General features: G+C 43.4%; 1 protein-coding gene and 1 long non-coding RNA gene across 2 annotated transcripts; both read right to left on the bottom strand.

Moving 5' to 3' along the window:
• Positions 1-392: 392 nt before the first annotated feature.
• Positions 393-17,546, bottom strand: NFE2L3 (NFE2 like bZIP transcription factor 3). Its single transcript, XM_056336548.1, is given in 5 exon segments — positions 393-2,135; positions 4,524-4,572; positions 4,574-4,602; positions 5,507-5,611; positions 17,024-17,546. Coding segments are annotated over 5 exon segments (1,491 nt in total). The 5' UTR covers positions 17,123-17,546; the 3' UTR covers positions 393-926.
• Positions 13,174-16,619, bottom strand: LOC130148217 (uncharacterized). Its single transcript, XR_008821497.1, has 3 exons — positions 15,595-16,619; positions 15,284-15,342; positions 13,174-14,880 (listed from the first exon to the last, which is right to left on the bottom strand). It is a non-coding gene; the product is annotated as an uncharacterized LOC130148217 (long non-coding RNA).
• Positions 17,547-19,480: the final 1,934 nt, after the last annotated feature.

Raw genomic sequence — 19,480 nt, 5'->3', positions numbered from 1 at the left:
AAGGTTTAGGGAGACAAAAAAAAATAATCCACAACATTGAAGATACTTTAAAAATACCAGTTTTAAAAAGTTAAAAGGAAAAACTTCAGTACTTTTCCAGGAATGTATCCAAATGGGGAGAAGAGGGAAGGTACACAAATAAATGCATCACAAACCAGGAAACGACGGGGAACTCATTCACCATTACTCACTTTCATGGAAGAAAAGCTGAGAATGATTCAGTTGCAGAGGATGAAGGTAAGAAAATATTGAATCAGATACAAGTTATTTTTCAGAATCTATTTGCAGATGTTCCATACGAGTGTAAAATTAACCGGCATGTTATGTTTGCTTGGAGCCATGATGGTGAAAGCAATAAGCAAAAATGCAATTGCTTCCTCAGCCTCTCTCCTCAAAGGGAAACTAGGAAAAGCAGAACAGCTCTGAACAAATGCAAAGCACAGAGTATCTCTTAGGAATACATAAACCCACAGTGAATTTAAGGTGAAGATTAAATTGAGCTACAGTTTTTCTTTCAGTGCTAAAAAAGAATAAAATAAGGTCACTTTGTGTATGAAGAATCAGGTACTGAAACCACATTTTTCTTCTACGTGTATCTTTGATCTAAAGCTTGCTTTTTTTCCCCATTAATGCTCTCCTCCTTCCCCCATCACCAGAATTCCTAGTTTTACACAGGTCTATATAACTACGCTTACACCAATGGCCTAGCTCCTTTAATTCTAATTAAAACAGATTTCATCATTCTGGAAGCCTCAGCTGGCAGCCCTTCTAACAGATCAGTCAGTTGGGTTTGCCAGACCCTTGAACATCCAGTCTTCTCAAATGTAGTCTTTTCTGCGTGTATTATTGTAGTCAATGACCTCCGGTCTTCACGTAAATATTGTTATGCTTTCAGGAAAATAAAACCTAATAGATCTTCAGCCATCTTATTTTTGTTTCTGCTCTTTTTTGTTGTCTTGTTTCTGTTTTGATGTGACAAAGTGTTTGGGCATTATGAAAACACTGCTATCACTATGGCAACAAATGACATATTGGCGTGGGTTAACAGGTCTACCCTGGTCGTCCCTCAATCTACTGAAAATGTCACGGTACAAGTTGTTTAATTTTTGCTTCATCTGCCTGATTGATCTGCTGCACTGAGAGTGCTCCTTTTTAAGGCTTTCCTTTTGTGTCTGAAGGTTACACACATCTTCTTCCAAGCTAAGAATTGCATTCAGTTTGCGTTTACGACAATTTTGAACTGCGACCTTGTTTTTTCCTCTTCGTCTGATGTCACGTAGAAGTAATACCTGAGTATCTGTCAGGTGGTTCTTTGCTAGCAAGGTTTTGAAAGAGTCCATAGGCATGCTCACAATTTCATCATCTGAAAACGGTATTCTCAGAGCTTCTGCATGGCATTCATCGCTGCTAGGGTTTGTATCAGTAGAATTGTGGCACTTACCCTTTACTTTGTTTGGTTTCTTCATCTGCATCTGTTGATGATGCTCTGGAGTGGATGCTGGTTGACCTGGCAGCTGATTATAAGTGTGGGTATGAAGAAACTGCTCAAGTGTCGCTTCTCTAGAACACTCTGAATCACCTGGATATTCCACGTGGCCATATTTAGTGTGTTCTTGGCAATGGCTACCAACAGCTCCTAAGCCATGTGAAGAAGCAGATTTAACATCACTGCTGTACCCAAAACCACCTTCACTACAGACTGAGTAAGAGGTGGTGCTATGATTCGAATTCAAAGACAGTCCTGAATCTGAGCCAGCTTCTTCAAAGAGCTGAGAAACTTCTCTAGGATGAAAGCCTTCCTCCAAAGCCAAAACCGTGAATTTAATTTCATCAAAATTACCATCAGGGGCTATTAGGTTTCTGATGTCATCAACTGAAAACAGCCCTGTCAGATCCGACCCATGAAGTAATGATTCTGGATTTGTGATATTAGTGGTTGACTGAGGAAAAGACTCTTGCATTTGTAAATGTGTTTCTGAATTTGATTGAGTGGGGTAGTCTGTACTTAGTATCGTGGCATCACGAGGACTGAAACACTGGTGATGTGTCTGGATGAAACTTATATTGTGGTGTGAGGATGATGGGTCTTGGCTTCTACTAGAAGTAGCAACTTGCATATCTTCCAGTAAACCCACCTAAAAGATGATGAGGGGAAAAAATGGGATCTTTTATAAAATTAATGCCTCTACATCCCTCACTTACACAGTCTTGATCAATTTGGTTTTTAATATTCCACTATTTGACTCTATTAAAGTCAAAATTTTGCATGTTAAACTCTTCTTCTAGCTATCCTGAATATTGTTTCCCATTTGTACAAAGCATAACCCATGTTGGCATACAGCAAGAGGAAGCAGGAAGGGTGCAGGAGAAAAGTGACTGGAGGGACAGGAGGAGGACTCACAAAGGACAGTGTGGGACGGATGAGTATTGAGAAGTAGAAATGGGACTGTTGCTAAGTGTACATCAAACTACAGCCTACATGTTACAACGATCTGCTCTAAGAAAAGGTCCTCCTAGGAGAAGCAGTCCTGAGCCTTCCCTGGTTGTGGTACTGATAATCAATCAATTCCAGGGTGACCTGGTTCAAGGTGCTGAACAGTTATAAAATTAACCTTGTAAAGAAGAGAAATAGCTCACCTTCAGGAGTTAGCCAGTGGGAACAGCGGTGTAAGAAAAGAGGGGAGGAGGGCAGGAACGTTAAGATCATACTGTCACAGTCTCACTGCTTTCCTTTCACAGTTTATAAAGCCTTCGGGGCTGTGAGCTGCCGCACTGGCTTAGCTCCTTCTGAACTCAGGTCTATCGCGTTCTGATTTCAACTCTCAACTCTTTACTAATCAGTTTGGAGCAAACATCCCCCCCCAGATCACACCTTCTGTGGATGTCTTTTGACTTTTAAATTACTCTTCAATTTTTCTTTTACAAAAATAAAGCTGCTGTATGATGCCTCAGCCCTGAAGTCCAGACAACAAACAAGTGCTGCAGCAGCATCAAGGCCCACCTTTTGTGGGCCTGGGTTATATACTTGCTGGGTCCTAGAAGTACAAAGCCACTGCCCAAGATTATGTCAGAGCACTTGAAGACAAGCAAAGTAGTCATAAAAACTTGGGAATGTAAATAGATCAAGTAGGAAGCATATGATATGATTCCTCCATAGCTAAGCATCCCTACACTGATGCAGGAAAGGGCTTTTCTGACTGCTGTTCATTGAACAGACAATGTAAAAAGCATTTTCCACAGGAAAGGAATGACGTACCATAATGACCAGAATGTCTTAAGTTCTCTACTGTGCTTACTGGGAGCTCAGGTAACTGAAAAAAAAGTCTTGCCTTATTTCTCCTAGGAAGTTACCTTATACTAGACCACCTGTAGCCTGTGAGATAAAGCTGGTATTTTCAATTAAGCCCTTGAAAATAAATATTCTTAACAATTAAACTATTGAAAAAAATCCCCCCCCACTGTAAAGAATTGTTACCTGGAAGAAACAAGCAATCCATTTTCACCAGATAGGTTGTCACAAGATGGCAGTGCATTAATAGTCTTACATAAAATATGCAACCGTGTATTGTATAGCTACATAAAAGCTACAGCCAAATTCCTTTCAAATTATGAAAGGAACAGAGAAAACTAAACAGTTGAATTTCTGAACCTTAGTGTGCAATCTTCTACCAAAGCTGAACAGAGGAGGAGGCTTATTTATGGGCTAGGAGGCACTATCCAACCTAGAAATTCCCAAAATTAGGTGTTTCAAAGAGAACCATGAAGTTATTTGGAAAACACTAATGATCCTGGCAGGCTCCTGCAATGGGAAGTGCATGCAAGACGCACTTGGACTATTGCAAAAAAGGAATGTAGGGAGTAGCTTCATGGTTAATGACTGCAGCTACGAGCTGCGGGAGAGGAGGGAGACTCCGATTAAGATAACAATTGTTTTTTGTGAAGATGATCACCTAGAAAGTAAACAACAGTATCAGAAGCCCAGAGGATAAAAAAAGAAGAAAAAAATGGGTTTGCTGCTAATGCTGACTGACCTGATTTGCAGCAAAGACGGGTCTGTTCTTCTTGAGGGTAGTACACGTCTAAGCACTTGACCCGGTATTTATGACAACAGCAATCTTTCACCACAAATGCTTAATGGCTGATAGTTGCTCTAGAGAAACACACCAAGAGCTGCTATATAAATATGAATTGGCATTTGGTTTCAGCAAGAGAATTACTAGTTGAACTAATTAAGTTGTCCAGTGGCTGCATCTGACTTTGAACACCAGGTCACAGGAAAAGCAGGACTCTGTAGCTTTCAAATCCAGACAAGTTACTGGGGAAAATTTTTCACGTAGAGCCAATGAAAGTGGCTGTAAAAGGTAGATAGTAGTATCCTTAATGTCTTCAGGTAAGTTTTACTACATTGATTTGCTGATATATTCCCTGGGTGGTTTTTTATTAGATAAAACAGAGTTAGTCATTATCCAGTAATCACCGACTGTATTCCAATCTATTAGTAATACATGTGTTTTCTCATTTACCTCTAGCAAGTTTTCCATCTGCGATGACAGAAGCTGTAAATAGCCCTCTGAGAAGGGAATATAGATGGTTGTGGTTTCTCTGTGACAGAAGAAACAAAAACACTTTGTAAAGCACAGTTATTTTAACCAGAAGGAAGTAAAAATCAAAGTCCAAGAGAAAACAGAGCACAGCTCAGTCAAATACCGCTGCTGACCCTGCTATCAAGCCTTCATCCCGAGGGGAGATGTCACGTCGCTAGAACGAGGAGTAACCCCACGGCAGGAGCATCTCTGCTCTGCCCCACAACAACGGGATTGTGGCTTTCCTCCTCTCTGAGGTTGCATCTACCCAAAACTGTGTAAAAATCAAGTATTTTTTCAAAGCCTATCTGCCAGGGCAGTGGCAAACAGACGAGCTAATGAGAAACCCGGATCGGTGTTGTCATTTCTCACAAGGTCTCAAGAAGATTAGATTTTCTTTTCATTGTAGATTTCAGAGAGAACAAAACCCAAAGTGTACCTGTTTTGGTTTAACACCATTAAGATTATTTCTCTGCCTTCTAGTTACAATACACATGTTAAGATCTGAACAATCCAGTCTCCCAAATGTAAATCTGCACCTGAACATCAAAAGCTTTACATAAATGGTGAAAGCAGTATAATTTAACATCCACATCTCTAGCATCTGTAGGAAAAAAAAAAAAATATCTGCCCACAAACACAACATCTTCACAATGGAGAAAATAAAAACAAATTGAAAAATAGTTAGTTGCAAGTCACTTCTGTAAACCTTACAACATTTTAACTACATAAACTATACTAGAGGGGGAAGCAATTTTCAAGATGTACCAGGTGTACACTCCAAATGAAAAAAAGAAATCAGATATTCCTTTCAACACCATTCACCCCTTTCTTTCACCACTCTCTATCCCTATATTACCTCTATATAAGACCTATAGCCTTCCTCACTTCCTTTTCAGTCTTCCCTTTTTTCCATTATTTACTTGATTTATGTCTTCTTCCTCCTTCTCTTGCAGTTCCAGCTGATCATCTCCTTGGCGTGGACAGCAGTGATCCAAAGCTTCCTGACATGCTTTCAGGTCAACATCCTGGAGACACAAATAAAACACGTTGCCAAAATTACTCTTGAAAACGCACTTTTTTTTCTTTTTTTCTACAGCTATAGCATTTCAAATAAAATACACGCTGAACGGTTCATTCATGCGGATGAACTGACTCTGTGTAGACTTTGGGGTCCAAATGAGACTGGTGTCCGTTCAGGAGTGCAGACACCACCTCCCCTTCTGGTGCCCAGGCACTGAACCCATCAGCAGAGAAATTTTTTCTTAGACAGACACATGAAGATGTGATTTTATGGAAAGTTTGTGCTATCAGTGTCCTATGGATGCCATTTCACAACATAGTCAAGCCAAATATATACTCTGGGGTGGAATCTTAAAACAGGCACTTACACATGGCCAGCTAGCAAAATCCCTCGCTAAAGGAAAACCATCACCTTAACAGGTACGGTAACAGCAGCTCTGTTTCTGCATCACTTCATGCGGTCATTACCCAGTTACAATATATCCACATGATGGAGTGGGTGAAAAAAAATTTTTTTTCGATCTCCATCAGTGAAACTGTTCCAATTTAGTGGTCTCAGAAGCATTTTTCAAGTATAGTCCTATCAGCAGACTTTTTGTGTTTTTATTATAGGGCTGAAGGAAGAAGGAATCACTGCTAAAGGACTTTGCATATTTACATTTTAAAAAACTTTGATATTTCATCTTTTATAGGGCAAGCCTGAGTGATTAAAACGAGAAACTCAGTGGAATGGCAGCCAGAAAACCAAGTGGCTGCATTACATTAGTTTCATATACTCCCAGTTAAATGCTATGGCAGGAGCAGGAAAGACAAGCTCTCAACAGCAGCAAATGTTCTAAGTTAGTGTCCTGTTCTAAAAATAAAAAATTTTACTTTTCAGGTTTTACATGAAAGCATAAACTATATAAAAGCTTCACCTGTAACATCACAAAAATGTGTAAGAGATTTTTAAAAAATTATTGCTTCATACAAAATACATTAAAACTAAAATGTAAGAGGGTTTAAAAACAAAACTCTGGAGTAAAGTTAAATAAAATTTGAAAATAAATCGATTTCATTTTGATTAATTCTATTAACATTTACTCTTTAAACTATGAACATAAATTTTATTTTTAATTTATTTGTTGGCTTTCCATTTTTCTGTACTTTCTTTTCAAGGATTGGAAGGGAACATTTTATAAACAGGCATTTCTAACAAGAAATAGATATACAGGGCACTCATCTGTCACTCTGATACAAGAGGTGCTTTCCTTCAATGATGCCTAACAGTTTCTAGTTATTAAAAATGACTTTCCAATTCATTGTGTCTTCTTTGTCAGCTGCAGTTGGCAATGACCATATGACTTGTTATTGCCAAATATAAGAAAAAAATTACTTTTCTAAACACACACCCCCCAAACCAGTTTTCCTCTATGTCGTAAAACAGCAGGAGAGGGAATTTCGTTATGGGACACTGAGAACATGGTAACTAGCTATTTGCAAACACTTAAGTGAGTGCAGTGGACCTACTCACAGGCATGGTTAGTCCCATAATTGCACATTCGCAAGATCAGGGCCCATCTATAATTTGACAAAGAACCAACCTAATACTTGTCCAATGAATATGATCTATCATCATCCTAAATAATAAAATCCATCATCATAATCATCAAAAAGTGGATAAGAAGTCAAGGATAACTGCTATTAAAGACTTCAAGCAGCTCCTCTTTAGCTGAGTGGCCTGGAAAGCTGCTGGTGCTAAGACAGTACTCAGCTCTGAATAACGCAGCAAATTCATTACTCTAGTGGCTGACGAAGAGGCAAATGCAGGAACCAGTTAAGAAATACGGTATCTATAACGTGATGCTTTGAAAAAACAACTGAAAGCACTGGTTTTGAATACAGAAAGTATATGAGTGACAACTTGATGGCTCCTATTAAAATTGCCAGGTGTACAAACCTATTTTAGTGCCAGGGAAGAGAAAAGCTTGTGGAAACTTTGTGAAGATTTCACAGTGTGTCCTAGAGATCATTCAACACTCCACAGTTCCACTTGCTTATGGTGGAAAACTGCCTGCACACAATGCTAGTCTGCTGAAGTCTACGGTGGAGATGGTCCTTCCCAGCACCACCATGAGGACAACTGAATTTCTGACATGCCTGACTGGACAGGTCCATTCCAAAGAGAAACTAAATGCTCCTGAAGATTGTAGGAATTTGTGAAGACTGTCGTGGCTTTGGTTTCCCCAGGAAGCCACAGACAACTAACTTCTCAGGTCTTTCCCTATCAATATATAGAGCTGTTGACCACTAAAGAGATGGGGGATAAATTCTAAAATTAATCATTGGATGTATCTGGAGTCTGCCTTGATTTTTATGTATCTTTTTAAGAAAAATTAATGTATTTGACTATCTTCTCTGTGAAGCCATAGACGGTGTCCTTGGTACCCTTAGCTTCCAGGCTGAGAGCTACCAACTGCACTACAGGATCACACGCCTAACGAGGCTTTGGCTTAAGAACAGCATGGAGGTCAGAGTCCTCCTCTGACCTTTGCACAAAGCTCCTGCTGTTGCGAATGGAGGTGCCAGCGGGGACGGGAGGGAGGCAGGGTTTCCCATCTGTGAGCACGACCGTTCACTGCAGTTTACCAAAGTGAATGTACCATCCTTACTGAATGAGCTTAATAATGCTGCACCGTGTTAGTCTTACCACGACAATTTCTTCCTCCAGCAGATGGTATTAAAATATGCTCATGCCTGCTCACACTGATTATTACTGCAATAAGTTACCCATCCTTTTTTTTTAAAAAAAAAAAAAAAAAAAAGTTTCACCACTGCCAGGGCAGTTTCTGAAGGAGCACGACCCTGTGACCAGCTTTTCACACCAGCGGTGGTACAGATACAGTACAAGCAAGATTGCTCACAGCACCAATTTCTATGTAGAGGATCATTTCAGTGAAACACTCTATGCAGAAATCACATAACACAACCAGAACCTTTTCCCCTCAGTTTCTCAGTTTTGGCTTTAAAGAAAAATCCCCTGGATTATGCTGTTAAAAGAGTTACTCTCCGACATTACACTTCCCACCAGCTTGTTAGTCTTTCCCAGTGATGAAGAACAGCTGAAAAATACTGTTCAACAACTGAATGCTTCTTTCTATGCCTACGCATCACTTGGGATTGACTGCTGGGCTACTGCTTTGGGAAGAACAGGAGGAAACAGGAGGAGAACTCCTCCAGAAACAGCCATATCATGTTTTTGAATAAGGCATTTCTTAAATACAGCTTAATTTTGCAATCTGAATACATATGTAATGACAAAAGGGATTAGGTGTAAATACCACTTACTCCGTACAGCACTGCCACACTTAGCGTTTCTGTCCTGTTGCTTATTTTGCATTAACAACAGAAGAAACAGTAATTGAGTAATACCATATCACTACAAGCCCAAGAGCTAGATCAAGATCACATGTGGTTGGTCTCTGTACAGAGAAAAAGACTGATTTTTGCTGATTGCAGATTACTTAATATTACCACCAACCCCATTTACTGCTGCAGTCTTTACACTCCTACCGCTGGAGGCTGTGGAAGTTCACACCTCCCACAGCAGGCTGCTTCCACATGAAACCCTACCTGAAGACAACCTTCCATTTGCATTTGGAAGGATTTCTGTGCAAGCACAAGGCAGGAGGTTTACACTAACACTCCCACGAAAAATAATGAAAAAATAAATCCTCAAGTAGCTCGAATTGTAGTCTTGCTTCTGCCATCTAGTAGTTTCAGTTGGGCTACAGAACGCAATCTGACACTAAGTCTGGTTTACCAAATTATCCACCAGCCCTGTCGGCTGGAGAGCTGGACTCAAACCGTGCATCTGCCCATTCCCTAACGTACAACTTACCACAGGTCAACTACAGCTTCGGTTTGTCAGTCTTTGGAATATGAAAAATAGTAAATTATGACAAAGCTGCTACTTAAGGTGATCCAAGAATCAATGTGGAGGGTGAGAGAAAGTACGATTTTCAGGTGGGTGGCCTGGACTACGCTTAATTGAAAGGATGCCGCCTGCTCTGGCAGGTTTCCAGAGTTTTCTACTATGTTAAAAATAGAGCCTTCAGTTTCCAATTAAATACATTGGAGTATCGTTCTCAGCATGAATTGGGTGCACCGTACATCAAACTATCCCTCCACATAACTCCTCCCTTTGCACCCCACACTCATGTATTATTTGTTGTCCATAAAACAACACGTAGGGAGCAAAACCTGTAATGATATCAAAATACAAATAGGTCCACCACGATGCATTGGATGGGTGAACAAGACCCCTCTCTAGGAGCAGCAGAAAGCATAAGCGAGCTGTTTTCAGCTGTCAATCAGCATGCATTTGTTAAACAGGGCTAAAACTACACAGCTCAGGGCTACAAGTGCATGGAGACACTGGAACTAGCTCTGGACTTAATAGCAGCAACATCTCACCACAGCAGAACTGAGCAGACAGGGTGTTCTGCCTGGGTGCACAGACAGCACCAACAGTCAGGGGTACCTGCCCCTGGAAAAGCTGTTTCACTGCAGTCAGACTCCAAGTTACCTCTACGAATATCCCAGTGCCAGGGCAAAGGTATACGGCCACGACTATTTGCAAAAGGACATCGCGTTTTGTGCTGATTACTCGTGTATCCTGTTCACATGCTGTCTTCTAATTGTCCTACATTACATTCTCTTTTAGTAGTCAAGCTTTAAATTGTTCCACTACTGTCATTACTAACCTTTAAGATGCTTTTCTGCAGACTTGTGTCCCTTCTCCTTTATTAACTGCACTTCTTTGCAGAACTGGCCCTCTCCTTGCTACTAGCTGAAAAGATGCAGCACAGGCCTGGTGATCTTTGCTATGTTTGGAATCATTAAGTAGCATTTCCAAAAAATTGTCCCACACCTGTAGACATTAGGCAAAAGAAATACAACTTTTAGTAACATCACCAGTAGTTTCACTTTACTACTGTGTAGAATTACATACAATTAGTAATTAAATCTAATTATGCATAGCTATTATCATATAGCTCTAAGGTTACTGATGTTACTCTTTGCCTGTGTAGATGATAATATGATAATTTAAATTATAATAATTAATCTTACCAATTGCTATCTACCTAACCTGAGTTAAAAGCAAAACATTTTTTGCTGTTTCTCTATATTCATAATGAGCCCTAAAATATCCTGAAAACACAGGAAGAGTACTTTATTATTTGAAATGTAGTCAGGGTTTAGAAAGCATGGAGGGTGGAATGGCAGATGGAAACACCAAATAACAAAGTAACTGTTATGTTATAAAAGGCTACACTTAAAAAAAAAAATCACACTAAACCATGCTAATTAAGCAACGCAATTGAGTAAATCAAATTGTAGATAACTGTGACTCCAAATGTGGCACCTGCCAAATGTCCACGACACGTCTAAATCCTAATAATACCATCTGGGCTGCAACCAACCGCACACGGTTAAAGGCGCTCCTGTTGCAGAGAGTTGTTAGCACCTCTAACCACATGCGATTCTGAAACAAAAGTGCTAGGGCTTTACACAGTGTGGCTCAGCTATGTGAGCTATTACAAAACACACATACTCTCTGCACGTTCAGCATAAACACAGAATTAACACCAACCACCTTCCCAGATGAAGGCAGAAACAGGTACAAGTTGAAGCAGACACAAACAGTACCGCTAATTTCGATTGAGACATCAAATTTCAAAATCCAAAAAAATTTAAAATAAAAATAAAAAAAAGCAGACATGCTGAAGACGACTCAACATCCCCTTCAAAATGAACTTTTAAAACCACTTCTAAATCATAAACCAAAAGAGTTTTACACTCCAGCCATTTGGTCCCATGCTAGTGTTTTGCACCAGAAATTAATTTCATCCTAAAGAATGCAACATCTCTGACAGTAAATCTGATGAAGGTTATTAAATTTATTCAATCACTTTTCCAGATTGAGTGGAGGGTGGGGGGAACGGGGGGGAGACCTCTTTCCTATGCCTCTGCTGTCCCTGCATGTCTATTTTGTCATTAAACTACGTGACATTTGGGTTCTGTAAGAGACTCCTCTCTTTGTCTCCCCTTATCCAGGCTAGGTTGGTAGTATGTCCTCACTGGTACGATGTAGTCACTAAATAAACACGGCAGGACGCAGGGCTCACCCTTTCTGATGAAACTTCATCCACAACTCCGTTCCAGACATCTTCCTTTTGAGCCCTGCCAGGCAAACACCTTCTCAAGTACCCGGCTCCCGGCTTGCTCAAGCTACCAGCCCCATGGCGATCCCAAACGCCTGCCAACTCACGCGCAAAATCCACAGCCTGATACTTCAGCTCCTCTGGGATTGAGCATCTTTACCTTGCGTCTGTCACTGTATGTAAACTCTTCTGTTTTCCACACTTACCGCACTCTTTAATTCTTTCCTCTTTATGCCTGATATTCCCCTCATTACCTCTCACATACACTTCTCATGCACACCCTACACTGGGAATACCTTCCCCGCTCTCCAGGGAGCAGGATAATGCTGGCGTAGGTCAGCCCTTCCCCGCCTGACTCCCACTACACACTTCTTGGCCACTCATTTGATGCAGCTTTTTCAAACCCTTGTACATCCCACAGCACACCATAACAAAAATTAAAATCCCAGTCTTTCAAGACAACACGTACCTCAAATGTCTGAGGTTATTCTCTCAGCCCACCTCTCCCTGAAACACCACACGGTCCTTCATGCACCTTCTTACTAAACCTAGGTGAGTTCTGGCTAACAGATAAGTCATCCGTGAGCAGAGACCCAACCCATTGAACTATTTGCAGATGTCCCTCCGTAGCAATATTGCCATGCCCTAGTGCTCAATGTGTTAAAAAAAAAATAAATTGAAATATGTTCTGTAAGTTAAGCACACAGCTTAGTGGGACTGCTCTTAAATGGGCTGGAGAAAAGCCTACCTGGTTTCTACTTACCTTTACTTTACCAAATTTTTGACACTCACCAAGAAAAAAAAAATAAAAATCATAAACTATCCTCAGTCAGTGTAAATACTTCAAACAGTGCCCGAAGTCCTGGACAGATTCACCCCCTCCAGTGCTTTAATACTGTGAAAGTCTGCCTCTAGCAGCGTTCAAAGAACTGTGCTTGTATGAGGTTTCACATAACCTGCCCCAAACTGCCCTTTCCAAGCACAGACATAGAGCACACACAAACACACATACGGTACAAACAATACAAATCACCCACTGTGCATCTTCTTCCTTAACTTCCATAATTCATAAACAGCAGCAATGTTAGGATGTTAATTATTAATTAGAGCAGGTGTTCTTTAATCGAGCACAGGAATTCAGTTCTTTGGAAAGGCTTCAAAATCATCATAGAGTATGTAATACATCCAAATAAATACAGCAAACGTACTTGGTTTGAGTGGGAGCAGTGCTTTCCTTCCCTGCCCCCCCCCCCGCAAGCTGGAACATGTCTCATGTAATGGCACAATGACCCAGCACAGCAACTACCGCTCTCGTTCAGGTACTGCCTCTTCTGCTGGCATGGGCAGCATCAGTGCTTGGGTGTTCATGCGATTTGGAAAATAAGAACATTTTTACTGTAAGATTCAGGCCACAGATAAAAAAACTGAACAGATACATAGCCCATTGCTGCTAATCTAAATAAATCCCCACGTATATTCCATGAAAGACAAAGAACGCATCCAATTTTTATACTCCCTTTCTTCAAATGTCTACACATATATACACACACATGCACACACAGAAATCTTGATATACAGAGAGAAAGGGGAAAGAAAACTATTGAATCAAGTAGGCCAGCTCTGAACCCTTGCAAGATCTTCAGCTAAGAACTTGTTTTATGAAAAGCCTCTTGAGACTTTCTCTGTATTTGTGAATAATATTACCATATACATAGGGGTGATGCCACATCCTGCAGCACTGAGGCCTCCCATTTCCCCACACACCGTTTTTTAAGGTGCTTTGGAAAATGTGCCTCATCCATTTTGCATATGGATTTATGGCTCAACGTAACAGCTTTTGGAAGCGTTGTCGGGGCAGGGTTACAGAGAAGCCTAAGGAAAATGCAGTTAGACTGGGGCATGGACTGCATCCCAGGTTACGTGCCTGTGGGTTGGCTTCTCTCTCTTCCCTACCAATGTAACACCTCTATGTCTTTTTTCCTTTTTATTTCCTTCTTCTTTTTCCATGCTTAAAACTTCAAAATTTACCCACCACAGTGTCTCAGTTTAGTGTTTTCCTTAAAATGCATTCCTTGAGCAATCCAACAACACTTTAGAAGCACAGTGGTGATAGAAAGCTTAGCAATAACTAGATTAATAGGATATGGAAAACTTAGAATAATTAAAATTCTCATTGTACGTGCAAAAAGGAGTTTTGTAGTGTGACTTCGCAAATGAGGCGCAGAGCTTCACGGTATGACTTTGCAAATTATCCCAGTCCTGAGGCCCTTCGTACTGATAAAGTGGACCTGGGACGCTCTGTGTGACGATAAGATGACACCAGTATGTACATCTGTGCCTTGAGATAGGAAAACTGGATCTGTCCTGGTTTATGGTTTGGAAAAAACTCGAGACACAACTGAGTCTGCGCAAAGAGTGAAGGTGAAAAGTTCAGAGCGAGGGAGACTGCTAAGCCTTCATCCTCAACCACCACCATGACCACCATCAGGAGACAGCGCGCAAGCGCGAATGGGAGGAAACTTATGATAATGACTTCTCAGTAGACTATCCTAACCCAACCTATTCTCTCTCTCTCTCTCTCTCTCTCTCTCTATAAATAGGGCATCTGTTGAGGATGTATGAATGTATACTTTAAATCACACGTGCACAAAGAAGTCAGGGCAGCAGGTGCTTTTGGAATTATCTACCCTGATGCCCGCCGGTGAATTAAACATACCAGCTTTATAATCTATACTGAGTTATAGAGTTTAATTCCACATGTCAGTGAGGAAAAAAAAAAAAAAAGCAGACATGCCTCACTTCACCTGTGTAAGTCAGTCAGTGTGACCCACTCACATATGGCCTATTCTATGTGACGTAGCTACTTACGTGAGCAGGTTTGATGAGGCCAAAAAAAGTTTAGGCAACCATGTTTTCAACAGTGAATGTCAGCACTCAAATAGGTGCTGAATATTAAGGAGTCAGTGGTGCTCCCGTTATGAATTACTTCTTAAAAAAACAAGACTGCAATCTCTTTTTTCAGCAAACCGTGAAGAGGAAGACTAGGTGGTGGATAAATAGTGTTGTACCTGGAAACAAAGTACCATGACAAATTATTACCCCAAAGAAAAGACAAGGTTCACTCTTACGCTTTTTATCTATTTCCTTAGCAAACATACCCACTGGACCCTAAAATCTTGGAGCATTCTGCAAAGGCCAGGACCTGAATTGGCTTTCATTACTACAGAAATTACTCTGTTTCCTTGCATGAACTGATGCATAATTTCCTGGCTACTCAAAGCAAAAGTTCACTGCTTTTTCTTTAAAGATGTAACTCATGGTTCCTAGGCAGGAACCCTAGAACCTTAGTCTCAATCTTAAACCTGCGTGCGAACCAAACCTACACATCTTCTACCAAGCACCAGCTATGACCTGCTGTAGGTAATGCAGGACAGTGAGTTATGGACAGGATTCAGAACAGAAAACTCTCACCTGTAGTGTCCGCTGGGGTACAAGCGCTCTTTATCCTTGGTCCTGTTACACACATCCACCTAAGAAAATGGGTAGCCAGACTCTGAGACCACATGATTATTTTCTCCACTAAAAGATGATTTCAGAATAAATATATTTTTAGGGGGGTTATTACCAAGGCAGCAAAATACTGTGGGGCTTACATTTCATCTGCAAACTTACATGTGATTACAGAAACAGAATGAATGAAACAGTTTGCTGGGAACATAGTGAATGCAAAGGTTAGGGCTGATCCCAGAATGTTAGGCAGCAAGATGAAAGTAGGAACCCACCTGTTTGCTCTACTCATCGTCAAAGATGAAGTGCCCAGACTGTCCTAAACAGCACTCTCTCTCATTTTAGCACAGAACAGAAAAAATAAGCCAGGTGCTCCATGCAGTTTAGCATGCTTCAGGCACTGAATTAGTTTTCTTTTTCATCTGCAGTTGTCCTCCAGAGCGGTTTTAAATACCAGTTCCCAAAGGATGAGGATCCACAGCTTGCACTGTGTTGCCTGCAATGTTCTCAGCAGGGACTGGGGCCCAATAAATAAAGTTATTCCAGGGGTGGATGAATCCAACTGCTAACTTTTCAGAACTCCACACAATAGCAAGCAGAACAAAACAATCACTTTCATCTGTTTACACAGGCTCTTCATCCTGATACAGCATGGGTAAGAGTAACTTTAAATATCTCAGGTCAATTTTGCAAAAGGCAAAACAAAGGTTATGAATCAGCTAAACCAGTTTGAAATCCATTATACTGTTACAATAACATTTTGACAGCACAAGTAGACTTACTCAGACCTACAGAGGTCACCTTTAAAACACAACTTTTTCCTTAGTGTTTCATGTTTTGGACCTGTCACACACTTCAAAATAAGTCTGGTGGAACACGCATGGGGGGCTTTCACTTAGAAGTCCATTTACATTTTAGGTCAAGAACTGAACATTCATTGCCTTATCCTGCTCCAATCATTCTTTCACTTAAAAACCATGTGCTTAAGCAAGAGGTGCAGACCTACATTTAGCAAAGAAATGAATCATCTTCTCTCCATAGAAAGGGTTGATCCCTTACAATTAGGGTGTTGAAACTAGTTTTCCAACTACTTTACAAAAATAACCAAGCTAACACATGGGGGAGGGGAGGGGAGAAGAAAAGGAGAAAAAGAAAAGGAAGAAAAAAAGAACCTACCATGCAAGACAAATTCAACAATTACCAGTTGATGCTGGTCTGTTAATTCACGATAAGAACCTGCTATTTGTAACAGTTCAAAACCAACTTGAAAAATGCTGGTAGTTCCACTCGATATTTCAAAACGTACTGAACGTCAGAGTCACAACCCCCCACCCTGGGGTTGCTGCACCTTTTGTACCTGCACAAGGTATCACAGAAGTCTCGGATCATAAACTACTCGGGGAAAATGAAACCCTGTGCCCACCAGCCCCTGCAGCCGTGTGGCCCAGCTCATCTTCCTGAGCCACAGCCGCACACGGCTCTCCCGTGGGACGAGGGTCTGCGCGGCTGGGCACACACGGTACGGACCGCTCGGTGCGTGGCCAAAGCTGGGAAACCGGCCACCGCCGCCGGGTCCCCGCTACCCGCGCGTGTTGTTCAAGGTGCCAGCCCGGTAACAGAGCAGATGCGGCGAGGCTGGGGGGTCGGCCCCGGCACAGTAAGGCCCCCAGGACGTTAAGCGACGCTCCCGACACGCGTGGTTACCGGCCCCAGGCGCAGCTCGCCCCTCACGGCGGTGCCCCGCGGCGGCGCTGCCCGCCCGCTGCCGTACGGCGTCTCCCCGAGCCGCCCCTGCGCCCGCATCCAGAAAACGGCGGCGGCTCCGCAGGGCGCGCCGAGCAGAAGCGCCAGCGCCGTTCTGGCGACCCTGGCCGGCCGGGGGCGAGCGGCGCCGGGGCCACGCGTGGGCCGGGGCAGCGCCGCAGGAGCCGGGCGAGCCGCCGGCGGTCGCTCCGTCAGCACAGGCTGCGCGGCGCTACCTCCGGCACCCAGCGCCGTGGGGCCGGCCGGGCTGCCCGGGAGCCCCTCCCGGCCGCGGGAAGGGGGCGCGCACGGCCCCCGCACGGCCCTGGGGCGGCCCCTCACCGTGCCGCTGGGCGGGGGCCGCGTCTGGCTCAGCGCAGCGCCCCCCTCCGCTCGCCCCCCCACCCGCCCCCCTCGCTCGGCGGGGCAGGCCCGGCACCCGCCGCCGCCCGGAGCAGCCCAGCCGGGGCAGCCCCTACGTCGCCCCGGGGCCGTCCCGCCGCCCTTACCTCCGCCGTGGGGCCGCCGCCTGCCCGTCCTCCTGCCGCGGCAGGGCGGGGGGCGGCCCTCCCGGGCGGGGCGGGCACCCGGCAGGGCAGGTCCGGCTGCCAGCGGAGCCCGGGGAGGCGCGGGGGGTGACTGAGCCATGGCTGCCGGCGGCGAGCCCGCTGCTCCCCGCAACCGACGCGCCCCGTACGGTGCTGGGGCGTGCAGGGGGGCGGGCGGCCGCCCCGGCTCCCGCAGCCCGGCACAGACCCGCCCCTCCGAGCCGGCCCCCCGCCGCACCGGCCCTTCCCCCGGGCGGGAGGCGGCGCCAGGGCGGCCCGGGGCCGGGGTCGGGGCCGCGGACACCCCCCGGCTCCCCGCGCCCCGCCCAGCGCCGCCCCGCGGGGCCGGACCCTCACCTGGGTCCGGAGGGTCCGGGGGCTCCGGCGTGCCCGGGGGGACGGCGGCCGCCGGCTGCTGGAGCGAGCTAGAGATAAAAGGAGGAGAGTCAAGAAAGCAGGGCAGCGGGGGAGGGAAGGGGAAAAAAATATTTGTATTTAAAAATGCAAAGAGATTCCCCACCTGCCGCCGGTAGTAAACATTTTTTTTCTCCTCCCGGTTTTTTGAATCTCCAAGTAAAAAAACCCCACAACGTACGGGTTTTAATTAGTCGGACTGGTGTCTAAACACCTCTCCGATGCCTTTGCCTTCCCACCGACCGAACTGCATTTTCCACCGCACATCTGCTCAGCGCCACCCGAACTTACTCTCGCACATGCTGGAGGTACCTTTCCCCGGTCCGTTCTCTGGCTCCTCTTGACGTACGGAATTAGACTCTATAACTCGAAAGTTATAAAGTAGATATGTTTATTGCGCGCAGATGCACGGGGGATCGCTCCTCCGCAAGCGTGCATGCCCGAAGTGACGAACCATCTCACATTTATACAATAAAACATATGAATATTCAATTAACGCCTATACATATTTGTTACCTAAACCTAAACATACTCTCACTTCGTATGTTAATTAGCTTATCAGTCCTTTTCCTGGAATGTGGTGGTCTTGCAAGTTTGCAGCTAATTCATGTCCTTGTCGATCATCTGATTTTCTTTAGCGAGGAGATCTCTAGATAACATTGGAATGTTTCTCATCCTTTTTATAGATAGCCCCTTTGTTAGAGGAAGAAGAGTAGGCATTTCCTTAAAACTATATGGTTATGTGACCAATCATCATACCTACACTCCTTGAGCCGACATATACAATCAAAATCGATGTTTATTGTCCCTATTTTGCACTATTTCTCCATATCACTCTCAAAGGCCTTTTATCACTTCTCATCGCTTCTGCTTATCTGAGCGTTTCAGACTTGTTTGGGCATTTGCAAGGCATAAGGCTGCTCGGGCAGACCCTGGAGCATCACTTCTTCAGTGATAACTCCGTGTGTAATGGGCGCCGTTTCTCATTTCTCTGTTATCACGGATGACATTTCCTTTTTTTCGTTACATCCAGCGTGATACCGTGCAACGGCTGCCTTACAACACTCCTAGCGTCTGCCTGCACCTTGTTTCTTGAATTCCAGTAAAATAACAGTTTTCTTTCAAAAATCCAAATGAACTGGAATCTGATAGAGGCTTCCCCTGCCAGCTTTTTTTCCCCATGGTGCAGTAAGATCTTTGGCTTAAGTAGAAGTATAACTAGAGTAGCGATGTTGATTTTGCTGTTGCAAAAATAAAAACGTCTCAAGCCAACTACATTTACATGTTCTGATTCATGGCACAAATGCCAAGACAGACACCCACCACAACAAGTCCTTACATTCTGCACTGTTCATTGGTGTTAACCATTTTTTCTTTTTTTTTTTTCTTTTTTTTTTCTTTTTTTTTTTTTTTTGGTTGCAGCACAATCGAAATCTTTGCATGTCATTTTTAAGCG

Source organism: Falco biarmicus, chromosome 4 (genome assembly GCF_023638135.1).
Source record: "Falco biarmicus isolate bFalBia1 chromosome 4, bFalBia1.pri, whole genome shotgun sequence".
Classification (NCBI taxonomy): Eukaryota; Metazoa; Chordata; class Aves; order Falconiformes; family Falconidae; genus Falco; species Falco biarmicus.
This window is presented reverse-complemented; position numbering and strand designations above follow the sequence as displayed.